Source organism: Desmodus rotundus, chromosome 12 (genome assembly GCF_022682495.2).
Source record: "Desmodus rotundus isolate HL8 chromosome 12, HLdesRot8A.1, whole genome shotgun sequence".
Classification (NCBI taxonomy): Eukaryota; Metazoa; Chordata; class Mammalia; order Chiroptera; family Phyllostomidae; genus Desmodus; species Desmodus rotundus.
In genome coordinates, this window is record NC_071398.1 from 72204143 (window position 1) to 72229095 (window position 24953).

The 24953-nt window shown below is 52.3% G+C and overlaps 1 protein-coding gene across 1 annotated transcript; it reads left to right on the forward strand.

Moving 5' to 3' along the window:
• Positions 1 to 6636: 6636 nt before the first annotated feature.
• Positions 6637 to 24931, forward strand: RAB7B (RAB7B, member RAS oncogene family). The gene is made up of 6 exons (XM_024571626.4): positions 6637 to 6823; positions 13520 to 13588; positions 14095 to 14221; positions 14926 to 15141; positions 20283 to 20408; positions 23014 to 24931. The coding sequence occupies exons 2-6, from the start codon at positions 13536 to 13538 to the stop codon at positions 23092 to 23094; spliced, it is 603 nt and encodes a 200-aa protein (XP_024427394.2). The 5' UTR covers positions 6637 to 6823; positions 13520 to 13535; the 3' UTR covers positions 23095 to 24931.
• The last annotated feature ends 22 nt before the right edge of the window (positions 24932 to 24953 follow it).

Sequence of the window (24953 nt, forward strand, 5' to 3'; positions counted from 1 at the left end):
CCCTCTCACATCTGTATGGTGTCCATTTTTGGTCAAATCCTCTCTTAATGAACATTACGTTAATTTGGAGTTTAATTCAACCCGATCCAATAAACATTTATTTTGTGCCTGGCACTAAGTGAGTCTCTCTAAACCCTGGCTGTCACTTTGGGCAGTAGGGGTCACGGAAAACACACCAGGCTCACAGATAACCTGGGTTCACATGCGTACCCCGCCTCTCTCCACACTGGTGGCGTTGGCTGCTTGTCTCAGGTCTGTGAGATCCACCAGCTGTCGGGAAAGCGTCAAGGAGCGTAACCAGCGTGGGAGCCCTCGGCTCCTGCCAGCGTCTCTTCCCCTTTAAGTGTCATAGTCAAAGCAGATCAGGGCCACACACATACACACACTTTGTGTTTTGTTTTCATTTATTTTTTTTTCACTGAATTATTGCTTTCAGATTTAATTAGGAACGGCCTGGTCCAAATAAGCTCTCAAAGTAGTGTTACTAGAGGGGTTAACAGCACAGGCGCTGGAGTCAGACAGGCTCCTGACACTAGGGGGCGCCTCTGCGCCTCAGGTTCTGCATCTGTAGAATGGACGTGGTATCAGTAACGACCTCAGGGGTTGTCGGGAGAACTCAGTAACCCAATGTGTGTATGTGTGTAAACATTTAAGTAGATTATGTGCCCCGCTCCCCCAGGGACCTGACTGACCTACACTCAGCATAGGCAGACCTCACAAAAGCAGAAGCCCTAGAGTAAAAAGGCTTAACAACTCTCCCTCTAAAACAAGTAGGAGCCAGCTGTTAGATGCATCCCTGCAGGCCGGCTTTCTCCCCGGGGTGATGTCTGTCGGGCAGCAGCCTCCCTGGTGCGTTGAATGGTGACAGTCTGGAGCATGAAAGTGACACTGACACCCCCGGGGGGAAGCGAAAGCACACTCCGTCCGCAGGCTGCCCTAACCGAATTCCACTCTGAGCACACTGGCCCCTCCAGGCAGAAGTGGCCCTGCAGTCAGCAGGAACTTCACTGCTGCCAGCTGTGTAATCCTACTTAGCCCTATTAGCTGCTTTGCGATTTCCGAAACTGACCTTTGCTCTCTGTGACCTTCACATCAGTGGTGTTAGCACTGAAATCCAGGTCCTTGCCCCGTGACGCATGGCTGATTCTGGTCACACGCCGCTCAGGGCTGCGCCAAGGGCTTGGCCACGCTTCACTCTGCCATGGAAATTTTCTAAGGATGTTGCCTTTGCTTCCTGGGGCTGCCGTAAGCAAAGTACCACAAACTGGTAGCTTAAAACAGCAGAAATGTGTTGTCTCACGGTTCTGGAGGCTGGAAGTCCAAGATCAAGGTGTCCACAGGCCCGTTCTGGCTCTGAAACCAGTAGGGGAGAGAATTCTTCCTTGCCTCTTTCTAGCTCCTGGTGGTGGCCAGCAGTCCTTGGTGGTCCTTGTCTCACAGCTGCAACCCTTCCACTCAGTGGCTCCTTTGTCACATGGTGTCCCTCCCGTGTGTCTCTGTCTCCACCTCTGTGTCCTTTCTCCTCTTTTATAAGGACGCCAGTTATATCGGGGAAAGGTCTACCCTATTCTAGTGTGACCTCATGTTGACAAACTGGATCTTCCCTGACCCTGTTTTCAGTAAGGTCACTCCGAGGAGTGGGGGTCAGGACTTCAGCACATCTTCTCAGGGGACACCATCCAGCTCGTAACAGATGCTCTGCTGACTAACTGCTCTTATATCTGAGTTTTGGTTTCTTAAAGTCCTTCCAGAAGCTTTTGGTATTTTGTCTCCCCCCTCACCCCAACAAATCTGTGAATTAGGCAGGACAGGTCTCATTACCCAGTTTTCTAAACGGGGAAGTTGGAATATAAAACAATGAGACAATTTGTTAGGAGTGGAGGTGACTCCACCTCCACAGCTTCCAATTTACACCCTTCCCTCAAGCCCAGGTGTTTGTCTGCTCAGGGCATCTCGAATGCAAGGACGGCAGGTAGATTCTAGTTAGTGCCCCCGGTAATTTTAATTTTTAATTTTAATTTAATTTTAAAATTTAAATTTAAATTTAATTTTTATTTTTATTTTTATTAAAATAAAAATTCAGCTGCTGCTGAAAGGTCAGTGGTTGCTGATCCCAAGAGGATCCAAACGGCTCCCTCTGGTCTGCTGCGCCCTGGGACTTCGGCCCTGCTAACCGGTTCCTGGGAGCCTGCTACTGGGTGGGGCCTCACGGCCTTTGAGGAGTTGTCCCTGCCCTGTTCTGTGTGAGCCAGGGGCTAACAGTCCTGTCACCGCCAACATTACACCCATCAGATTCTCTGTCCTGGCAATGGAAGGTCCAGTGGGACCCCACAGGGGGCTCGGAGCTGAGTCATGCATGGCAGGTACACAGAGAGACAGCGTCCAAGTCCCCAGCGCCGACACCTCCAGGGCCACCCGCTCTGTCCTCCCTGGGCCTTGTGGCTCATCTCTTCCTACTGCTCCTGCCTCGACTGAAGGACTCTGGAACATGCCTCCTCCCATACGAGGGAGACCGGGTGGGTGACTGTCCTGCGTGGGCGATGTGAACTCTGGTCCCTTCTCTAAGTAAAGTTGGGGAACATGGCTCGGTGACTGTGGCTGGGGAGCTCACAAAAGAACATGTGTTTAGAAGGATGGTGAGGGTGGAGAACACAGGAGAACGCACTCAATACCCCACCGACCTGGGCTGTGCAAACGACGCCAGGGCCTGGAACTCCGAGTCCAGGCCTCTGGGTCACAGCAAGCTCCTGCTCCTCGGTTTCGATGTCTGCCTCTTGCCTTCTCAACATTTCCAGGTTGTGACATGACACCAACTTCTGTAACAGATAAACCCTCAAATCACAGTGGTTTAAAGCACAAAAGTTTATTTCTCACTCACAGTGAGTGTGGTCGGAGAGTCACATGACTCAAAGACCCAGGCCCTTCTGTCTGGTGGAGGGAGACCCTGCAAGAGGTTTTACCCCCCGGGGCCTGAAAGAGACTCGGGCACCCGCAGGACAGTTCCCCTCCATCAGGGGAGTCAAACTCATTTCACCGGGGGCCACATCAGCCTCGCGGTTGCCTTCAAAGGGCCGGAATAACTTTAGGACTGTGTAAATGTGACTACTCCTTAACTGTTAATGAGTTGAAATTGCATTCGGCCCTTTGAATGTGGCCCGGAGGTGTAGAGTCCCTGTCTCACAGACCTCCACCGGGATCCTTTTCTTTCCCCTGCTTCTTAACTGTGAGTGTGTCTCAAATTCCGCCTCACCCCTCTCCTCTCTGTATCTCCTGCCCCTCTCAGGCCTAGGACATGAGACGCCTCTGCATTCTATGGGGACAACCCTCATGTCGACATTTCTAAAAGGTCATTGCAAAGCTATGACTTTTTCGAAACAACTCCTGTATCTTTGTTTCTTGTCCTGTGCTATCTAAACCGAGTCCTGGCACTCATTCATCTACCTAACAAATATTTTTTGCGTTTTCTCTGGGTCCCAGTTCTTTAAGGGGAAAATTTTTAAATGCCTGAGTTAGCAGCTTATATTTAACATTTTATTGGGAAGTTCAAAGAAAGCAAGAGAGGGGAAAAGGGAAGTGAGGAAGAGAGAGAAGGGGAGTTAGTACCAGGAGGTGAGTTTCCAAGCTGACTACAGAGTGGCAACAAACCCAGCTGGTGCTCAGGCCACGGGACCTCTCCAGCAAGGCCGCGTGGCCGTGGGCAGCTCAGACCATCTGGTGGCAGGGGAGCGGGGGTGCAGGGCGAGTCTGAGCCGCTCTCTGCTGGTTTCTCTTTTCTCCTCTCTGAGTAGGTCAGAATCTGGTCTGTAGGCATGTAGTCCCTGCACTTCTCATTCGTATTCCTGGCCCTGCCGGGAAGCTGCTGGGAAGCCAGGGCCTCAGAGGAGCCACCAGCCTGGCGCGGGCCCAGCACCAGCTTCCTCTCAGTTCACTCCCTGCGTGCAGGCTCCTTGACCAGGGAAACAGCACCAGAACTGGCACGAAGCAAGACAAGGGGCTGGGCTGGGCGGGGTGGCGGGAGGCCACAACACTGAGCAGTGGTCTGGGGACAGAATCGTGAATAAGACGGAGTTTGCTTGTCAGTGCTCTTAACTGGTGTTATGGAAACGTCCTGCTGGTACCTCGACCTCAGTGTAGACAAAAGAAGAGCCCCGTAATCCCCTTCCAATTCCGCCGTTTCCCGTCTCAGGTAGTGACTTCACCGTCCCTCGGCCATACGGGCTCTTCCCTCCATCTGCCTCACAGTCCTTCCCCCTCTGCCAGCACACCCTCAGAATCAGGCACTATTTACTGAGAGCCCGCTAAGGGCCGCAAGTGGGAGAACGCAGGAGGTCTTGCTCCCCACTGAGTACACAGCCCCCTCTCAGGGCCTCTGCAGAACCTGCCGAATGATCGAACACGTCCAGATTCAATCGTCACAACAGCCCTGTTGATCACGTCTCAGAGTCGCTTCAGTGACTTGTTCCCTTGTCCCTGGCCTGCTAGCAGTTACCTTTCCCCAGTGAGCATTTCGGAACGTCTCGGTGCTCTGATTCTGGTCTCTCCCTCCAGACTCGTTTCTGAAACTGCGCTCCAATCAGTCCTCCCGGCTCCAAACTTCCCGAGGGCTCCCCACTGGGCACCCAATGAACTCCCAGCCACGATACTTTCAGGGCTCTCCAGGGCCTTGCCTCAGTCTGACCTCCTGTCTGTCACTCACATCTCTTCCACCCGGGGCCCAACAGAACCATCCGCATTTTCTCACGCGCACTTTCGCTCCCAGGATTCCTTCGACCCTGTTCTCCAGAAGAGCACGCTCCCCAATGACCCCTTTTCAGGGACTGTTGAGAGTGTAGTGCCGAGGTGTTGGACACAGTGCCAACGGGCTGCAGCCTCGGGCCCACAGGCCGCAGGCCGTGAGGCGCTCGGCCCCAACGTGCAGCCTGCCCTGTGCACGGTCTCCTCCACTCCGAGTGCACCACACCAGGCCCCGGCACCCTGCAGCTCCGACTCAAATCCCTCCTTTCCATAAAGCCTTTTCCCCCGCTGGAGATCTTCTAGATCCCCACCGCCCTTCAGCTGCATTCCTGACTCCATTACCGCACCATGTCCTACTTCCACTGACAAAATGCAAGAGTCCATTTTGTGTTCCCCGACAGGTCTGACAGCTCGGATCGTTGAAAGCCGCATGCAGGAGGGAAGGAAGGAGGGACATGCAATGAACGCAGCGTCAGGGCCTCCCCCACAGGGGAGAGGCTGGTCGTCATTCTCCGCTGGAGCACATGTCAGAGGAAGAAAAGGGAAGCTGCTGACTTTTGATCCACATGGACAGAGGAAGTGAGGACCAGAGTCCGAGGATGGTTGGTGACTTGGCTGCCAAAGGTGTTCAGGGTACTTCTGCAAACACCCCCAAAGGTGTGGTTTTCAGTCCCGTGTTCAGAGGCTGTAAGGACTGGCTGAACACGCTCACTTCCCCTACCCAGAAGTACCCACAGCAGCAGGCTCCCATGGCAACTAAGGCACGTCCCCTGAAATAGGCTCACCGTGTCTCTGCACCTCCAGAGGCTCTCGCTCTCTGTCTCTCTCTGGCAGAGTCACTCTAGTCAAGCTGCTCAGTTATAAAATCGAGCAGGTTGAGGCAGGAGGCAACCATTCTATTCTTGTTTAACAACCTGGGAACTTAAACTTTCTAGCCCTTCATCAATGCCTGGACGTACATCAAACCTCCAGATAACCTTCCAATTACCAGCTGGGGAACTAAGGAAAGAATGTTCCCGTATCCAGACCACCTGACCTCCGTTATCCAGACAACTGTCTAGACGATCATCTAGAAGATGACGGTCTCAGGCCAATCGAAGGCTAAGAATGCAGGACTGGTTCTCTCCCCAAGGACATCCTTTCTGCTGTACCACCTGCTTCCCTCTCTTCTTTGGGACACTCTGGGTATTGTCTAGTTGTGTCTCCAGTTTGCATACCCTAAGGCCACGGAGTAAATCCTCATCACTTATCTCTCCTCAAAGCCTCCAGACTCTTTCTGAGTTTGTTCAACACTTCCGCCAGCAACAGTTACCCAAAGCATGGCTCCAGGCAGCTCAAAGAGCTGGGCTCACTCTAACAGCATTTTAAATTGCTGTAGTCTCCTAACTACTTCTGGTTGGGTCACACATTCCCATCTGAGAGACCCAGGAAGATGTCAGGACTTGCCTCCCATAAGTCTGGTGTGTGTGTGTGTGTGTGTGGTGTGTGTGTGGTGATGTGGTATGTGGTGGTGTGTGTCCCGGGCAAAGCGTCAGGACCAGAACCTCTCCTGACCAGGCTGCTGGGGGACCAAATCCACTACACATGTGAGTCTAATACTTCAACAGATAACATGGCCGCTTTGCTGGGTGGCTTCCAACAGCAAAGGCAGAAATTCCTAAAACCAGCCAGAGGCTTTTTATGGTGCCCACAAAGGCATGTCACCTACCAGGTTCTCCCACCCACAAGCTTTCACCCTCAAGCCTCCCATTTCTCATCCCCCCCCCGGGCCAGAGGCCCTGCAAACTGAATCCTCACAGGGCCCCAAATCTAGTCGGCTCTGAAGCCTAGCCTCGCAGTTCCACCCCACCCCTCCACCCACACGGCTGAGGTCACCAGGCCCAGCCTCTTTTGCAACTTTCCCAAGTCTATGCATGAGAGGGAGAGGAGGAAAACTCAGAAGGAAGTGGCTTGGCTTCAACAAACTCTTTTTTGCTTCCAAAGCCTTTTTCTTCTGACTGGGCTGAGACTGTTGATCTAAGAGGAGACCCCCCAGACTCAGAGAAAACTCCCGCCTGCCCTCGGAGGCCGATGCTAAGCAGCCACAGCTGTAAGTGCCTTGGAAGTTTTTCTTGGTTCTTCTGTCTGTCCCAGCAGTCCCCAGGGGCATGTGTGTTTTAGTGAGGAGGAGTGGAGGCAGGGATGCAAGGATGAGGCTTAGAATCTGGCAGCTGAGGGCTTAGATCCAAACCAAAGACCCTCACCCGGGAGGAACTCCAAGGTGTGGCAGCAAGCCAGGCAGAAAAGACTCCCCGCCCAGCGCCGGGAACTGGGGCCCAGCTCGGGGTTCTGCACAGGCCGATGCAGCTGCTGGCACAGAGGAAGGACAGTCAGAAACCAGAGTCTTTCGAGAGGGCTGAGTCCTGCTAGCACCAGGAGTCCCCTTGGCACAGCAGCAGGTTACCTTCTGGGATGGAATCACATCGCCCAAAGGGTCTTGTCGGGAAGGGGAAACCCTGGAGCAGGAAAATGTTCCTTTTGCTGTAAATCATAAATATGTCTTTTAGCACAGCTCTGCAATGCTAGGCGAGCCAATGAATAGTCAGAAAGACCTAGGTTCTAGTCCCAGCTTGCCTCAGGAATCCACTGGGCATGACAGCATTTTGTAAATTACAAAGTGCCCTATAATTGCTAGGCATTATGTATTAACACAGATAATCTACTTGGGCTTACTGGTCAATCCTCCACAAGTCCCATGGAGAGAGTTCCTTGTGTGTATCCTCAGGCCTACATGGTGCTGATGCACAGAGTACATGTGCTGGACAGATGGACGGACAGATGGACAGATGGACGGACAGATGGACAGATGAATGCATGATGAATAGGTAGATGAGTGGAGATGGATGGATGGTGAATGAATGGATGGATAGACGAATAGAGGTGGATGGGTAAATGGAGGGATGAGGATTTGTTGAGGAATTAATATTTCCGGTGTGCGTCGGGCTCTTCGGAGGGATACAGAGTAGTGTGGGGCACTGTCCTGCCCTCCGGGCAAAGCCAGTCTACTTTGGGACACGGGACTAATACTCCCAAAGAACTTAACAGGAGCGCTGAGCCTCCTGAAATCGGAGCTGATCTCCACCTGCTCACTGGTCTCCCTCTTCCCTCCTCCTTGTCAGCAGAAACGACACCTTGCTCAACACAAACGGGGTGGAAGGCTGTGCGCAGATGCTGGGCGGGGCCAGAGGGGAGGAAGAGTAGGGGAGTGGGAATGTGAGAGCATAGCAGCACCAAGAGTTCTTGTGTGACTGGCCCCAAGCCCTAGGGTTTTATCATTATCATTATTATATTATTATTATTATTTTCTTACTCCCCAGGGACCGAGCTACACAATAGCTTTGGCAGATGGGCAGGGCCAGAGCTCCAGGCTTAGAAGCGCAGCCAGGCAAGGAGGGAAGAAGAGTTGGTTACATGCAAAGGAAAGCAGTGGCCTGAGACTCTGCTCTGGGTGGGCCTGCGCTGGCTGAAGGCAGGGCCCTGCATTCCAAGTCTGCTTTTCACTGTTATTTAACAATGAAGGGTGATGACTCAGCCTGGCCTCTAGGCGGATGCCCAGGTTTGAAGCAACTGAGTGATCGAAATGGGTGGGAGGAGGCTTAAAAGGACAGCTTTGCCAAAGTCCAGCCAAGGGAGAGCACAGAGCACATGGTTAAACCACTGCCTGAAATCTGCTCGTGCCTCCTCGGTGAGCTCATCCATGGGCTACCCCCCAGCCGCCCTCCCTTGCCACTGCCACAGTCCCGGTCACCCTCTTGTTGCTGCCGGTTATCCTGGGCCCATGGACCAGGCTATTTTAAATAGCAGCCTCAGCAAATTCCTGCCCTTCTGGGAGTGGGGCGGGCAACCTGCAGTGGCAGCATGCTTTAAGGGTACATCATGGGAAGGGGACCAGGATCGGGGGGTGGGGGGAGAGGCTGAGGTGAGTTACAAAGATCTGGAGAAGAAAAGACTCAAGTAAAATGCAAAGAGAAGACTTAAACTTCAGAAGGGCTAGGATGGAACTGAGCATTTTGTGTTTCCCCCAAGGAAAAGCCTCCCCTAGTGGGGGAAAAAGTTCTATGGAGGCAGGTCTGGCTCCATCTTTCCACAAATGTGGCAGAGACGGCTCAAGCAGGCCCTGGTCAGGAGATTGGACTGGATGCCCTTCCTAAAGTGTGCTGGGGCAGGCTCCGCTGGGAGTGCGAAACATGCCATGGAGGCAATATTTACACCACAGAAAGTGGCAGGCACCGCGATCTGCCTCCCCCTCACCCCCCAGTTGTTGACCATTTATCTGGGTCTTCCCCAATTTGGGGAGCCAGTTCTGCTCCAACAGCATGACACATGCCACCCTGCAGAATAAGCCACAGGCAGGAGTGATTCATCTACCCACGAGGGAGCAGACTCACCCAGGTTAAGAAAGCCACAGTCACGGATGTACAGCCATGGAGCGAGTACTCTGACTCGGAAACTCCTGATCGCTCCGTGGGACGAGGCAGCCTCCTCTCCTGCCCACGCCCCTCCAGGAGGTCACCCCCAGGTGACTTTGGGCTGCCATCCATCCATTGCTCTTTTTAAAGAAATGTTGTCTTTTTTTGATATTTTTAATTACAACAACTTAAACTTGTGTAACTAATTTAATACAAGACATATAAAATAAAACAATAGCTCTAGCCTTTCATCCACCCATCTCCACCTCCTAGTAATCATTTAGTGTGTATCTATCCTTAGCTTCCTGTGCATTTACAGGGCAAGCATAAATACAATGTTAAACATAGTCACACATAGAAGGTTGTTGTTCGTTTTTATATTATTGGGACCATACTATACAAAATGTTCCTGCTTTACTTATCGTCATCCTATCTTTCTGTTTCATGATGTCACTCTCACTCAGAGTATGAATGGATTATAATTTATGTTGAGAGCGTCTTATTGGTGGACATTTAGGTTACAGCAATGCTTTTCAGCCATCATGTTCGTACAAACGTGTGTTTGCGCACACGTGTGTTTCTGTGGGATAAATTCCTAGGATTGAAGCTAAGTGTGCACACACTGAGTTTTGATACTGTCAAACTGCCCTCCAGGGAAGACTGACAATACACTCTATCAACGATATTCAAGAGCGTTACCCCTGCACACTCGCCAACTCTAAATATTATCATTGATCTTTTGACTTCTTGGCCAATCTAGTGGATGAAAAAGAGTGAGATTTTTAAATGTGCATGTTCTTAAAAATCAGTAAGGTTGAGTTGCCTTTTAAAGCTTACTACTAATCATTTATAAGGCTTCTATTGTTTAGTTCAAATTCTTTGCCCACTTTTGTGTCGTGTCTTGCCTTTGGGTATCTGTAGACTGCTTTGCGCACGGTCGGTTTCGATCCTCTGTGGTACAGTTTTCCCTTCACAGGCGCACCAGCTCTGCGGCACCGCGCCAGAGCCGCGCCCCAGCCCCGCCACTCTGCCGGGGGGGGGCCCCCAGGGCAGGCGTGTGACCCTCAGGCTAGGTTCGCAGCAGGCAGTCGACCCAGCAGTCAGCGTGGTCTCTGCAGCTAGACCTGGACTCACCCCAGTTCCAATCCAGGCTCTGCCACGTGTGGGCTGTATCTGGGGCTATACAGATGAACGACCTAACTTCCCTTAACGTCCGTTTCTTCCGTAGTAGGAGAGAGAGGCTAGTAAGAGTGTCAATCCCACAGCTATTTTTTACCTGCGAATAGTCACAAAACAGCTACTATTTGTTGAGCCCTCGATTGGTACCAACAAATGTATTATAATAATGTATCATATGGTTTAAATGTAGAATAATAATGTATTAATTCATTTAACCTCCTAATAGTATACATACTGTTTATTTGCATATTCACAAAACCCTCTCATGGTTCCAGGAAACAAACGTTAGCTTTTCGTGGGAGCCTCACCTCCGGCGGCGTGGCCCCCTCACAGCTTCCACGCGGTTCCCTCCGCCTCAGTCCTCGCACCACCAACCCAGCCCCACAGCGCCTGTTCCTTCCACCCCGCTGCGGCTCTGCTCACTTTGGCAGCCCTTCTCTCCATCTCCTCCAGCTCTACGAGGGTTTGGTTAGACTCACCGAAGCTGAGCCCAGTGCCCTACATCCTCTGCACACGGACCCTATGAGTTCGAGCTCAGGAGGAGGGGAGGCAACGGGGCACAGCTGGTCCATCTGCTGTGTGACCCTGGATGAGTAACTAGTGTCTTGGCTTCTCTGAGCCTCCCATGGAAGCATCGCATAGGGCTCTGGGGAGGATTCCCCAAGTCCTACACAGAAGCAGAGCAGCCCCTGCAGGTTTCTTTCCTACTTCCCGCTGCTCCGCTTTTGTGCAGGCTCCCTTTCCAAGTCACGGTATTGGCTTTGAAGCTAAGCAGGTCATACCAGAGCCTTTAGGAGGGAACCCACATCCTTCCTCTCGCCTTCCAGAGTAGTAACCGATGCTGAGAGGCCCATGCCTTGCAGGGGCTCTGAGCCACTTCTCCCTTGGCCGGTTTCGCTGTAGGCAATGATACAGGTTAATACCCTGAATTCTCTTCCTTACAGGTCAGGAGCATAGGAAATGTGGAAGGAAGGAAGGAAGGAAGGGAGGGAGGGAGGGAGGGAGGGAGGGAGGAACGACAGGATCCTTGGTCGGATATTCATGTCTGTTCTTAATCCTGATCCCTCTCCAGGCTTTCCTCTCTCCACAGCTTTCCCCTCACCCTTTCCTGAAGCAGACCATCCACCTCCACTCAGCTGTTCCCAGGTCATTCCCTTTCGGGGGGGTCATTGCCTCCCTCTGAAATGTCAGTCCCCAAGCACATGTTTCATTTCTTCGGGGCCCAGTTCAATTGCTGCCTTCTGCCCTCACTGAACTCTGACAGCACTTCCTCTGTGCCTTGGTTGGGGCACTTGACACTTTCTCTCTGGTGTAATGACTCAGCCCCTGTCCCTTCTCCCCTGAGGACCCCCTGGCAGGAGGGCGGGCACTCCTACTTGCTTTGTGCCCCTCTGGTGCCTCGTGCAGGGCTTTGCACACAGCAGGCCTGCAGGCACTCATTGGACAAATGCACGAACCACTGAGGAGACAGACCTGTTGCCCACCATGCTAACCCAGCCCTCCTGGGTAGAAGGTCCAGTGCCACCACCTCTGGCTGCTGGGACAAGCAGCTCCAGGCAGAACCTCTAATTACCTTTGAGCCACGCATGGCTGGTGGAGGGACACCAACCGCCCGAGGCCTTTTAGGGTTTTCTATTTTGACTCTGCACTAATGAGGCACACCCAGGCAAGGCTCTTGTAGCCCAGTGAGTAACAGCTCCAGCAGATAAAAAGCATTTTTCAAACAGAAGAGACCTTGAGTCTTTGGGGCCTAATTGGCTCATTCTCTAGTTGGAAAGCCAAGACTCAGAGAAGTGAAGTAACTGTCCCAAGGTCACACAGTGGCAAAGGGAGAACTAGGACCTCCGGGACCTTAGGACATCCAGTCTAGGGTTTTTTCTGAGTACCAGGGGAAACCCAAGCTGGCCATCTTTTGATACTTTAGCCGAGCAGAGTCAGATTAAGGTTTACTCAGTATGACTAGTGCCTCCCAGGATGAAAGACCCAGGAGCTGGGAGTACTGTGCCTGTATTTGTGCGTTGAAGGGAAGACCCAAAGAGCCAGGCAAACACAATCCCTGCAAAGTTTGGCTTTATCCTGTTAACAAAATAAAATGAATAAATATATATATAAATTATATATATAATTTATGCATACGTGTGTGCAATGTCTATTTTTCTCTTATAGGACCAATGCCTGTGTGACATGTTTATTATAAAAAATGGAAGCATACTAAAAAAGACAGAGAACAAAACTAAAATCTTATAATTTCCCACCACTCAGAATTAAACACATAAACTTTTAAGATATTTTTTCCGGGAGTTTTGCTATCCAAGCAGGAACTCATTTTACCATTTGGGGCGGTATTGTGCATGCAGTTTATCGTCTCCTGTTTCTCGTTCAGCTCCTGCGGCAGCCCTTTCCCACATTTCTATGATATGCTCAAACCCTGCATTTTAATGACTGCCTCGCAGTTCACTGTGTGCCATGCCTTACCTACCCACTTCTTCAATGTTGGCTGTTTGTCAATAACCCTGAAGAACATTCCTGAACAGGAGTCCCTGCCCGCATTTTGGATTATTTCCTTAAGACAAATTCCTAGTAAGTGGAGGGCAGGAACGTGTTTAAGACTCTCACTACTTGCTGCCAATTAGCTTTCCAGAAACATGTACCAATTACAGCCCCACCAGCTGCCTCAAAGAAGAGCCTTTGATTCTGCAATTGCAGCAACACCTCGGGCTGGGGGAAGGGCATGCTTCCATCCAAAGCCTCTTGGGTAGTCCTGACAATGGCCCCCTTGTCCTGCCTCCATCTGCTCTTCCCGAACTGCCCTCCATCCCTGGCTCCAGGCTTAACTGTCTGCGAGGCCTCTGTTCAATCCTCTCCTCTGTTCCTGGCACTCCAGGCTGCCTCCAAGATCAGGGCTGGTAGAAAGGTGAGAGATGTACCTCTCCGGTGGGGTCACCGCCCTTCCAGCCCTTCCAGCACTAGGAAAGCCCCAGAGGAAGTGAGGGGGAGGGCGTGTAAGGGTTGCTGAGTCATCCACCTGTCAACCTCACGAAAGTCCTCTGCCTAGGGTGGTGACCCACACACCTAGGAGGAGAACGTAGAGGCCAGCCTCAATGACAACGGCCACAGGGGACTCTCCAGCATGTGGGATGACTTCTGTTTCCCTACAGGTTCTGAAGCCCCTCTATGAATCCCCGGAAGAAGGTGGATTTGAAGCTCATCATCATCGGAGCCCTAGGGTAAGTCAAGCTCAGCTTGGAGTCTGGGGGTTGGCAAGTGGGCCCCTAGCCAAGGGTAGTGAGACCTGCTGGATGTGTTTCCCCCTCCCATTGGGTCCTTTTCTGATTCAAGGTGGCACTAGGGAGGGCATCTCACCCAAGGGAGGAAGCTCAGTAGGAGAAAGAGGCTGGGAGGCAGGCCCGCTGGTTTCTGGTCCAAGCTCTGCAGTAACAAGCCCCTCAGCATCTCTCTGCCTCCCCACCTCCTGCCACACACAGGGAAAGCCTGGCCATTGCTCCGGGGCACCCAGCTCTCTTCAAACCTCCGCTGCTCACTTCGGTCCCTACTTCTAGAAACCATTCTAGTCCCTTGCTACTCAAAGTGTGATTCCTGGACCACAAGTGTTAGATCATAATCTCAGGGAGAGACGGTGGTAAGAGGGGCATGGTCAGATTTTGCGAATGGTATGGATGTGCGTACATGCTCTGTACATGTGTGTTTGCACGTGTCTGGGTTTTTCCCTCAGTGTAGGAAAGACCTCCCTCCTCCACCGCTATGTGCACAAGACGTTTTATGAGGATTACCAGACCACGCTGGGGGCCAGTATCCTCTCCAAGATGATCATCTTGGATGACACAACTTTGAAGCTGCAGGTGAGCGGCCCTCCCTTTCCCTCTTCAACATTCATACCTGAAAACACCCCACATTCTTTGGACAGCCATTCACACAGCGATGTGTATTAGGAGCTAGAATGATTTAGAGCAGACATCAGCGAGCTTCAGCTCATGGACCGAATCAGGTCCACCACCTGTTTTTGTGAATAAAGTTTTATTGGCACACAGCCATGCCCACTTATGGTCTATGGGTACTTTCGCAGTAGTTGCAACACACAGTGTGGTCTGCAAAGCCTAAAATATTTATTACCTGGGCCTTTACAGAAAAAAAAAATTGCTGATTCCTAATCTAGAAGAATGAGCTCTAAATCCAGGAGTTGGGAAGTCTTACTCCTAGTCTCGGGTCCCTGGAAAACTTGCAGAGTGGCCTTGGCAAATCACCCCCAAGGTCCACATCCGTCAGACGGGAATAACAGTGCCCGGCCTGATGGCCCAGAGGAAAACTAGGGCTCAGATGCCAAAGTACTCTTGGAGGCTAAGTGTGAGTGCCGAGATACCGTAGTGTACACGGGTGACAGGGTCAAGGTACCTGTGTGTGAAAAGACCACACGCACCTGTGCCAGGGTTGTCTGCACCATCTGCGCCCCACCCAGAAAAGGAAGCTTTGACATGATGTGATCCAGTTACGCCAAACCTCTAGCCACTCATCACAGCCCCACGGCACGGCTTCTTTTCCCCTCCAGATCTGGGACACAGGCGGACAGGAGCGGTTCCGCTCCATGGTGTCCACATTCTACAAAGGCTCCGATGGCTGCATCCTGGCTTTTGATGTCACTGACCTGGAGTCCTTTGAAGCTCTGGATACCTGGCGGGGTGATGTCCTGGCCAAAATCATTCCAGTGGAGCAGTCCTACCCCATGGTGGTGCTGGGGAACAAGATTGATCTGGCAGACCGGCAGGTACCACTCATTCATTTATTCATTCATTCATTCATTCACCAATCATTATGTGAGCATCAGCCATGCCAGACACTGTGTTAGGTCCCACACATTCAGAGCTGAACCACGCACAGTCCTTACCTTAAAAATTTCTCAGTCCAGTAATAGATAGAAACACTTTAGAAGGTAATTATGATACAATATGGTAAACAACATAATAGAGGTAGACCTTGGAAGTTCGGAGACCACAGGGAAAGTACATCTGCTGAAACCCAGAATCTAGAAAGGGCTTCCTAGAGTAGGTGGCATCCCGGCTAATGAGACAGCATGAGCAAAGGAAAGAAATAGCCTGATACGAGCTGAGAACTAAAAGTAATTTTGTCTAGAGACAGGGAGTGGAAGAACTAAGGCATCAGAGGTAGGCAGGTAGAATTTGAACTGACCCGTAGGACAGTACTTCTACCCAGGGTCAGGTAAGGGGTCTGCAATTATAAATACCTGAGTCTACAACCTTTCTGAGGAAGTAGTACACATATATTTTTTAATAGCTGAAGCATGTTCTGGAGCCTCTGGCTAACCACTTGGTGGCTTGTCTGTTCCATGGCTGCGGCGACCCCGCTTTGTGTGGGCGTTTTCCGCAGTGGGGTCGAGCAGAGCTCTTTTCATCGCCGGCTGCTAGTGAGAAACGACTCGACGTGCCCGTTGCGTTGGGCCCCTCCGGTGCATCTCGGACACAGACCCACTGTAGCTACCAAACTCCAGGTGTCGCGTGGCAAGCTTCCCAAATGGCCTCCTGGAAGCCCTTTTTTGGGTGGACATGAGACTTTCCGTGTTCTCCTTCTTGCAGGGAGTACGCCCGGGACACAGCTCTCTCCAATGAAATCCTTTCTAATCCTCCTTGTTGATCTTTTAATGTCCATGCTGTGGGTTTGGGAGTCATCTAACAGATTCTTGATCATGAACTTTTGGAAATATTCAAGGTCTGCAGATAATCTGTCTCCCAGCCCACCTTGTATCTGACATCTATCGGATTATACTGCCTCTGCTGATGCCTCCATTTTCGTTAACCCAGAGATCGTAGGGTGGGAGGTGGAGGGAGTTCAAGACTGAGTCTGACCTCTTCTCAGTGAAATAAGAGGTGCCAGCTTTTTGAGCAGAAACTAAGTAGAAGTCGCAGGAGCAATGGTGAAGCTTTGCCAGTGACTCTGGAGAGGAAAGGGTGAAGAAGCAAATCGAGGACAAAGACGAGAACTGACAGGTGACACCCAGGGCTTAGCTGAAGGAGGACACCAGGAGTCTGAGGGGAGGTGGGTCTTTGCTGGTTTTTCTTCAGCAGCCCTGTGTGGGGTTAGAGCCAGGGCTGAGGGATCTGGGACTAAGATTTCTCCAGGCAAGAGTAGCTGGAGATAGGGCTGTGAGGGCACTGAAGAACCATGATGGAAAGAAGAGCGACAAGAAGAAAGCCAAAGGGCCAGGGGCTGGGCTGGCAGAGGTGGGGGAGCAGGGCAGGAAGAATGAGGGGGTGAAGGGGTTGAAGGGAAAGGAGACTGCAGTCACAGACCAGAACACCGTATTCAGTACTATTTACAGAGGTCCTGGGTCTGCCCCTGGGAGGAAGAGGCTGGAGTGGAGAGGTGATGTTTGTTGGAGGGAGGAACTGTGACACTATTGTGAGCCTTGCCAGACTGCAGGAGTTCCACGAATGAGGGGTGCAGGCTGGAGGGGAAGCACAGACGATGCCTCGAAGGGGTGGAGGGGCCCAGTCCAAGCTTGGGTGGAGACACAGGCCTTTTTCTGCAGAGAGAGGGAGGTAAAGGCTGGAAAGAAGCAACAGAGCCCCAGGCAAGCCCGATCCCGTCTCCGGGTCGTGTGCCCTTAGCCAGTTCCAGCTTCTTCATCTGGGCGATGGAGGCCACGCACAGATTCCATGAAATTCTGTGACGATTAAAGGAAACGATGCTGATTAAGCATGTGGCAAGCTCAATACGGGGGAGCGATTGTTATCCTCCTTGTTATCTTCAAGGCACAGGCTGGGAAAACACAGGAACTTCTTCCACTCAGTGAAAAGAAAATAAACATGTAAAACTCTATTGCTGAGCTTGGCGACAAAGACGAGGTCCCAGAGAGGGACAGGGCGGTGGTCACACAACAGAGTGACTGTGCTCGCTCAGTCCTTGACCCACCCTGCACTCAAACGGAGCTACAGCGGGACGTTTCTGTTTGGGTATATTTCACCACCATAAAACTGTGTATTGCCAGAATGGTTTTAAAGAAATTATTGACCTACATTTTTTAAAATCCCTAATCTTCCCACAGAAGGTCATAGAGTGGAAAACATTAGTTTGTTTAAAAGAACGGCTCTGCCAGCCTCTGCGCTGCAAGCAGTTCACCTCCTAGCATGTGAATTCTTTGCTCTGAGTTCAGGTAGGAAACTTTTGACTTACCGCTGAGTCGTAATGTTGGGATTATGTCTTCTGAAAATATTCTTTATTTCTGGTAGAGGTTTAAGATGCATTTGGTACACTAATTTTAACACATCTGATTAATAATTTGAAGTGTATACGAGATGGGAAAGCATCATAAATAAAACTATATGGACTGGACTAATCTTGTCAAAACTTCGGCCTCTAGTGAAGCACCAACACTGCAACAGGAGAAGTAAAATGTTACTAGTATCTCGTCAGCCAAAACCAAAATTAATAGAAGTAACACTTGCGGGATTTTCATACTTACTGTGTCCCCAAATATCGTACCCTGAGCTTATTTCCACAGTCAGAGCCTCAGTTACAGATACCTGTGATCTTCTAAATAAAAGACAGGACGATTTTAAAACTGGAATAGGAAGAGGGATGTGAAAATTACTGTCTGGGCTGTTTACTTCCCAGGCCGGCTTTCTGAGGGTCAGTAAGAGAGGTGATAGGAATAGAAAAGTATGTTAATTGGCAACGTCCTTTCCCACGTGGATTTTGCAGTTGTGTATTTAATCACTGCATGTAAACAGAACAGAGAAAGGATAAGGAAAAGGAAATAAAATGTCTGTCATAGCCCCATCACTGTCCAGGAGGAGAGAAGGGACAGCTGAGATCAGCCAGCTATAGTGGCAAACTTGTCTTCCTAGCTCTGTTGCTGGCTGACCTTGGGTACCAATCCTGGCTTCTGCCTCGTGCACCACTGAATGTGACGAATCTCCCTGCCTACTGGAGAAGAGGCACTTGACCTCATTGTACTGCAGGTCAATTTCTACCGCAGCTCCTGAGCACCACTGATGTGCCCGGGAAAGCGTTCATCGCCCGGTGGGGGTGGGGGCTCGGCGGGTGGGTGGCATTTAAAGAAGGAAGGAGCAATCAGAGGCTTAAGTCCAGTCCCTGCCCTCAAGGACTTTAAAAGATACAAAGCCTATAGTATTGTATGTCCACTGTAATTGAAAAATTATTTTTAAAAATGATACAAAGCCCTCTGTGCTGCTAAGATGGCATCACAGCGTAACAGGCTAATTTCTAATGAGCATTTATTTGCATGGTACTAGTGAGGACAATAGTAATTGATAGCCTGGCCATCCTCGATTCTTCCCTCACATACAGTTCAGGATTTTCCCCAAGCTGTGGGGCTCCTTGGTGACTCACCGGGTCTTGGGTATCTGTGCTCTGCAGAAGGGAATGCTGATGGCCGATATTCTGGGAACCCTATCCCCAAAGTCAGGAGGATCTTAGAGATCAGAGGCCAAGACCGGGGTCTGGGGTTTTCTCCCTGCTCTGCTCAGATTCAGCAGCAACTGGGAGAGTGACTGGACCTGGCCTGCGTATGGGAGGCGGAGGTGTCATTGAGCGTCCCCAAAGGACAGGCTGCTTAGCTGCCCCCAGTCTCTGCCCTCCAGTGCTGGGTGGCAAGCGTCACAATGCCGAGCAATGCTGGGGGGACAGCAGAGGCATGCGAAAGAGAGCCAGGAGCCCTGGGCCACTCCCGCCACCAGGAAAGCAAAGACCGAAGAGATAACGGACAGCAACGGTACCTTTCATCTCAGTAAGATAAATTCCCAGAACCTGCGGGAGCAGGGAGAAATTTGAGGGGGGGTAGCATGTGCTCTGTGCCCTGGGAGTCGGGCAGAATGGTCTTTTCTCCATGAGAAAAGCCTTGCCTCCCTTCAATAAAATGCAATGGTTATAAAGTCCCAGGTACAAGTGTTCAATATATGGTCGTTTTTCTGGTCCCTGAAGTAATTAGCCATTAAACTCCGTGTTAGCAATTGTCTTTGGAAGTAACCTGCAGTGCTGCCGGAACATTTTCCAGTCTGACATCCCCTGTGATCAGCCATTTGCACGTGGGTAGTGGTGTGTTCATTCAGCTTGCACTGCGTGGCTCATGGCGCCAGGCTGAGAGCTAAAAAGGCTCTGACTCAAGGAACCTACAGCCCAGTGGGGAGACAGAAAAGCAGCCCAGTTCTCATGCAGTGTCCTGCACAGGGCAGCCCAGATGCCGTGGGAGCACGAGCTTGGGCTTCGTGCAGACTCTGCCCTCCTCGGCTGTGTGATCTGAAGCAAGTCACTGAGCCTCTCTGAGCCTCAGTGTTCTTATCTAGACAGTGCAGCTAATAAGACCCATCTCACAGGGTTACTGAGGGTTATATAAATGAATGTGACAAGATAGCTAACAGAGTGTCTGGCCCATAGTAGCAGCTTATCAAGTGTTCCTAGGACTCTACCCTGGGCCTAAAGCGTTAGCGGGGACCTGATTCTCTGCCCAGCAGCCACAGGCCTCCTGGGCGTGCGCCTACTCAGCCAGCTCAGGGGGAGTTGGCTAGTGTGTCAAGTCCACCTCCTTTTGAAGGGGCTGAAGAAGGAGCCAATGGCTGGAGGAACCCCCTAGTGCAGGCGTTCAGAAGGCAGCACAGTGCACAGGCTCTAGTTCAGTCAACCGGTGTTCAAATCCCCCCACACACTCTGAGCAAAGTCTTCTATTCTCTAGTGCTCAGCTTCCTCATCTGGAAAATGAAGCCAACAACAGCCACCTCATAAAAATTACGTTGAGGAATAATGTGTGTAGAGTTACGGACATGTGGACGGCTCCCAAAATGGGAGTGGTGGAGGAGATGGTGGGGATGGGCCGACGGTGGGGATGGTGGGGATGATGACGCGGAAACAGTGGTCCTTCCTTCCTTCACTCAGGTGCCGCAGGAGGTAGCCCAAGGCTGGTGTAAAGAGAAGAACATTCCCTACTATGAAGTCAGTGCCAAGAATGACATCAATGTGGTACAAGCCTTTGAGATGCTGGCCAGTCGAGCTCTGTCAAGGGTGAGTGGAGCAGCTCACCGCGGCCAGGCTGCCCCAAGGGTGGGAGGGGTCTTGGGAGCCTCCAGAAAGGAACACTGGGCACAGGTAGGCATGTGGGGGGCACAGGCCTGCTCGTCGTTTCAATTAATGAGTGGCTGCATGGGCTCAGCGGGACTCCAGCTCTGGGACACAGGGGCCAGAGTAAAGTGACTCTAAGGTACATAGTCAGTGGTCCCTCCACCTGGCTGACATTAAAATCATTTGTGGAATTTCTAATGGTAATAATAATAATAATAATAATAATAATAATAATACTGTTCTGTAGCCCATCCCTGGAGATTCTAACTGGTAAGAGCTTGAGAGGTGACTGGTTCAATCCCCCTCAGTGGGAGAGAAGCCCCAAGGTGCCAAGTATTTGTCCAGGTAGAATATCAGGCCTGCAGGAGTTGCTGACGTTTTCCCATCAAAAAGAAGGATAGATGTAGCCCTAGGTGCGATCATTCCACAAGCATATGTTGGGGTGTCGCATGTGCCGAGCACCGCGCAGGGGTTGGGGCCCTCGCTCTCGTGGGGACACAGAGAGGCACATGACTGTGAGTCCAGCACCCGTCCTTTCTGGAGAAGGACTGTCCTTTACTCTTGAAGTTGTGTCCCTCCTGCTGTGTCACTTCTATAATGTGGTCTTAGTAGATGGTAGCTTGTCTGCTTGGCATTTTTGAACACCCAACTTGGCAAAAGAATAGATTGGCAGCCCATGTCAGTCCCCCCTCTTAATGGGGGAAATGTCAATTCCCAATGTCATCAGTGGGAAGCGCTCAGGGTCGCCTTGGACCTGGGAGTGTGTGATTGTTATCGGGTGAGGAGAGCTGAACACCCCACTTTGCCAGGGAGGTGAGTGAGGGAGCATCTCACACCTTCCCAAGGTGGCGGTGGCGTTCGTTTGTTCTAGAAGAAAGTGCCATGGAGCTCAGACAGTCTGCAGCTCCCTGGGGCTCTCCCAGTCTCCGTCCCCAGGGCCGGCAGTGTGGGCAACGGCCACGTGGGGGCACCAGGATCCTGGCTGGGCCTTGTGTGGACGTGGGAGTGGGTCACAACAGGCCCTGCTTGTGGGTCCAAAAGACCCAGTTTAGAAAATTCCTGATCCCAGCCAAGGTCTCTTCAGCTTTCATGGTGACAGAGGGACCAGGAAAGTGCCACAGTAAGAGACTCTTTTCAAAGCCTGTCTTGCCGAGAAAAATGGATCCTCCAGGGTAAAAGGGGCCCCACATAGTAACATTTTGCTCCTCCCTGCCCCTCACTGTGAGGCCCAGAAACGTCAGGCTTTCAAGGACAGTTAGCTCAGTGGAGTGAGCGGGCCCTGCCCACTGCAAGCGGCCAGTTGGAGGACTGGACAATGCCCAGGGCTGCGTGGGCCAGAGCCCCCAGCCCAGGCCCAGGTGGTGCTGGGGAGAAGGAGCCCCTTGGCCCGTTTTTCTCTCCTTGAACCTCAAGGCAGGACTGTGCTCCCGCAGGGTGAGGGCTGGGGCTGGGTGGGGCACCCCGGGTCTGTCCTCGAGCTGTGTGCTGCCAGGCTAAACCGCTGCTCCGTCTAGGGGCGGCAGCGAGTGGCAGGGCATCAGGGTCTTTCTCACGTGTTTTGGGGTCACCATCATCAGGGTGCAGTAGGCGGGCCCAACACCGCCTCCTGGGGCCAGAGTCGTGGGCTTTAGGGCTTGGTTGACACTCACCAGCCCGGCCGGCTGGAGACCGGGAACCCTGGAGAAGAAAAAATCCGAGTCCTGGGAGTTGCTCCCTCAGCGAGGGGCCCTGGAGACAGACCTGCAGCCCCCTGCCACCTGCCACCCAAGAGGCCCTGCCCTTCTCCGTCCACACTAACACACTGAGTGTGTGTGCGCACGTGACCTTGCACGCACACACCAGCTGCGGGAGGAGCGTGAATGAGGGTGGTGGCAGAGTGAAGGGATGGAGCCTGTTTAAAAGGAGACCCTTCAGCAAGCAGACCCACCTCCCCAGAAAACCCTCCCCATGCCTCTCCCTCAATCATGAGCTGGTAGGGGCGGGGCAGGGGCCGGAGGTGGGGGGCCGGGGCATCCTAGTTGAGAAGTGGTCAGCTGCATGGGGAGACGCTTGGTGTCAGACTTAGAAGGGGCTTCCTCTGGACCTGTCGGGAAGGAGAGTTTGGGAGGGTGGGCAGACAGGCAAAAAGGCCCAGTAGAAACATTGAGTCTGTTTAGGGAGGCCTCTCTGGACACAGGGAGAACAGAGGACGGACAGGAGGGTGGGGACATCGGGAGGTGGTCACAGTGAGAGAAGGTTGAGGTGTTGGATGTTTGTGGGGAGAGGTCCCATCTCTGCGGAGGTCAGACGTCACCTCAGTTACCCCCTCTGGAGAATTGAAAGTTCTGGGACCAGCCACCCAATGGTTCTGTGTGCTTGGAAGACACTGGAGGAGGAGGGAAGGAAGGAAAAGGGCGAGGAGATCAGTGGCTTCCTGCTCTGGCTCTGTTTCCCAGCAGCACAGTGGGGAGGGAACAAACACCCAGCACCCTCAGCCTTAAGAGACAGAGGGCAGGTGGTGCTCCTTGCCTCTCAGGTGTGGGTGCTGACTTCTCTTTCCCCTCCCCAGTATCGGAACATCCTAGAGAATTACCTCACAGACTCCATCAAGCTCTCACCAGAAGACCAGTCCAGGAGCAGATGCTGCTGATCTTCCAGACTCCCTCCCAGGGCAGCCAGAGACACAGCCTGCCTGGGCCTGCTCGTCCCGGGCTCCCACCAGCCCCACCGCCTGCCCAGGCTCAGCCAGGCAGCCCAGGCCCTTTGGCGGAGCCCTGATCCCCTCGTGTCCCTGCTGGGCCCAGAATCAGAGGGAGCCCTTCCCTCGGGCTGAGTGCAGTGAACCAGGGGCCAGGTCCTCAGGGGTCCTGATGAAACTCAGAATGTCACAGTTAAATCCCAGCCTGGAGCAGGCACAATTCCCTCGCTGGCAGCTTTCCTGCCACCCACCCTCCCCAAACGCATTCTTGCTCCAGACAGACAGGCCACTGCCTCTGCAGTACCGTGCACTGGCCTTCCTGGCCCACGCCGCCAGGCACCCGCAGAGCCACAGCACAACTCTGGACAAGGGCGCAGCCCAGCCTCCCTCAGTAATCGGGGCCAGGAACTGAGGGTCTGTCCCCGGACAGCCTTCTGCCCTCCAGAGCAAGGACTCCGGAGCCTAGGAAAAGCCCCCAGGGGGCCTGCCTCAGACCTCCCGGCTCAGGCCACACCCATAAATCTATCAGACGGGGTGGCTTTTGTCCTGCCTACAACAGAGTGTGAGTTTGAGGACCAGAAACTCTGCATAAATCTCAGTTACTCTTGTTTGCATGCATTTATTTATTCCTCCGAGTATTTTCGAGTACTGAGGGCCAGTGACAAACGAAACAGACAAGGACCCTGTTTCCCTGGACCCTGCACTATGTTTAGGGAGAGAAGCAAAGATGCAGAATTTACACAGATACTTCTAAATAGCAAGAAAGTGCTTGAACAAAGTGAAACGAGACAGAGAGGGGCAGGGGCTGGAGTTGGGTGCTGGAGGTAACATTTGGCCTGAGGGCTAGAGAATGAGCAAGGGGCTGCCACCTCGGAGCTGGAATTCCAGAGAGAGAGAGTAGCAAGGACCACGGCCCCAAGGCAAAGATAAGCTTGCTGTGTTCTGGAAAGAGTGAAAGGACATTCACTTACCTGAGCACTCAAAGCGGCTGCCCCTGTGACAGCGAAGGGGAACGCCGCCTCCCGGATGGCTCCTTGATCATCTGCTGACTGGCCACCAGAGGGCAGCAGTGCTCTTCTCGTTCAGGGTAAGCGGACCGTGGGCGCTCCGAGGCCGATTGAAGAGCGGCTCTGGGTAGGTCAACGCTTCAAAAAGTGTGGGGGAGGAGAATCCCAATTTCTTAAGCTTAGTAAGAAATGAGCAAAAACTGCAACGTCAGTGATTCAAACAAGAAATCCACATCTATGACAAATACTAGAATGAGGGGCCTGGAGAACTCATGGGTTCTCTGTCCCTACAAACTCTAAAGCCATAATCTTTCTTCTGGGTACAGACAGCATAGACAGAGCTCATCCTGCGGTGGGGGTGGACAAGATGACCTTCGCATGGCCGCAGAAGTCTCCTTCCTGAGCCACGGGCCAGCTGGGGACGTTAGTCTATGGCTTCTGGGTGTCACCTGACTCTGAAGATACAGACTAGACCTAGAGGCAGTGGAGGGGGAGGGGGATGATCGGGGAGGAAATGGGGAGCCCCTTCTCCCCTTGCCAACTATGGAGTAAAAACTGGCTTGTCCTGGGCAGCAGCATGGCCCTGGCAGGGGAGCAGGTGGCCTGGAGCACAGCTCTGGGTCTGTTTCTTCACGGGCGCCTTCCGCATGTCACCCAGCTCTGCTGGGAGTCAGTGGGACTGCGGGCTGGGCGGGTGGAGTGCGGGTGTGTATGAGGCAGCTTGTGCACTGCAGTGGGTGTGGGGACCGTTTCTAAGGACTACAATAAATAATACGTGTGTCCTTCTTTGTTTTTATCCTTTGT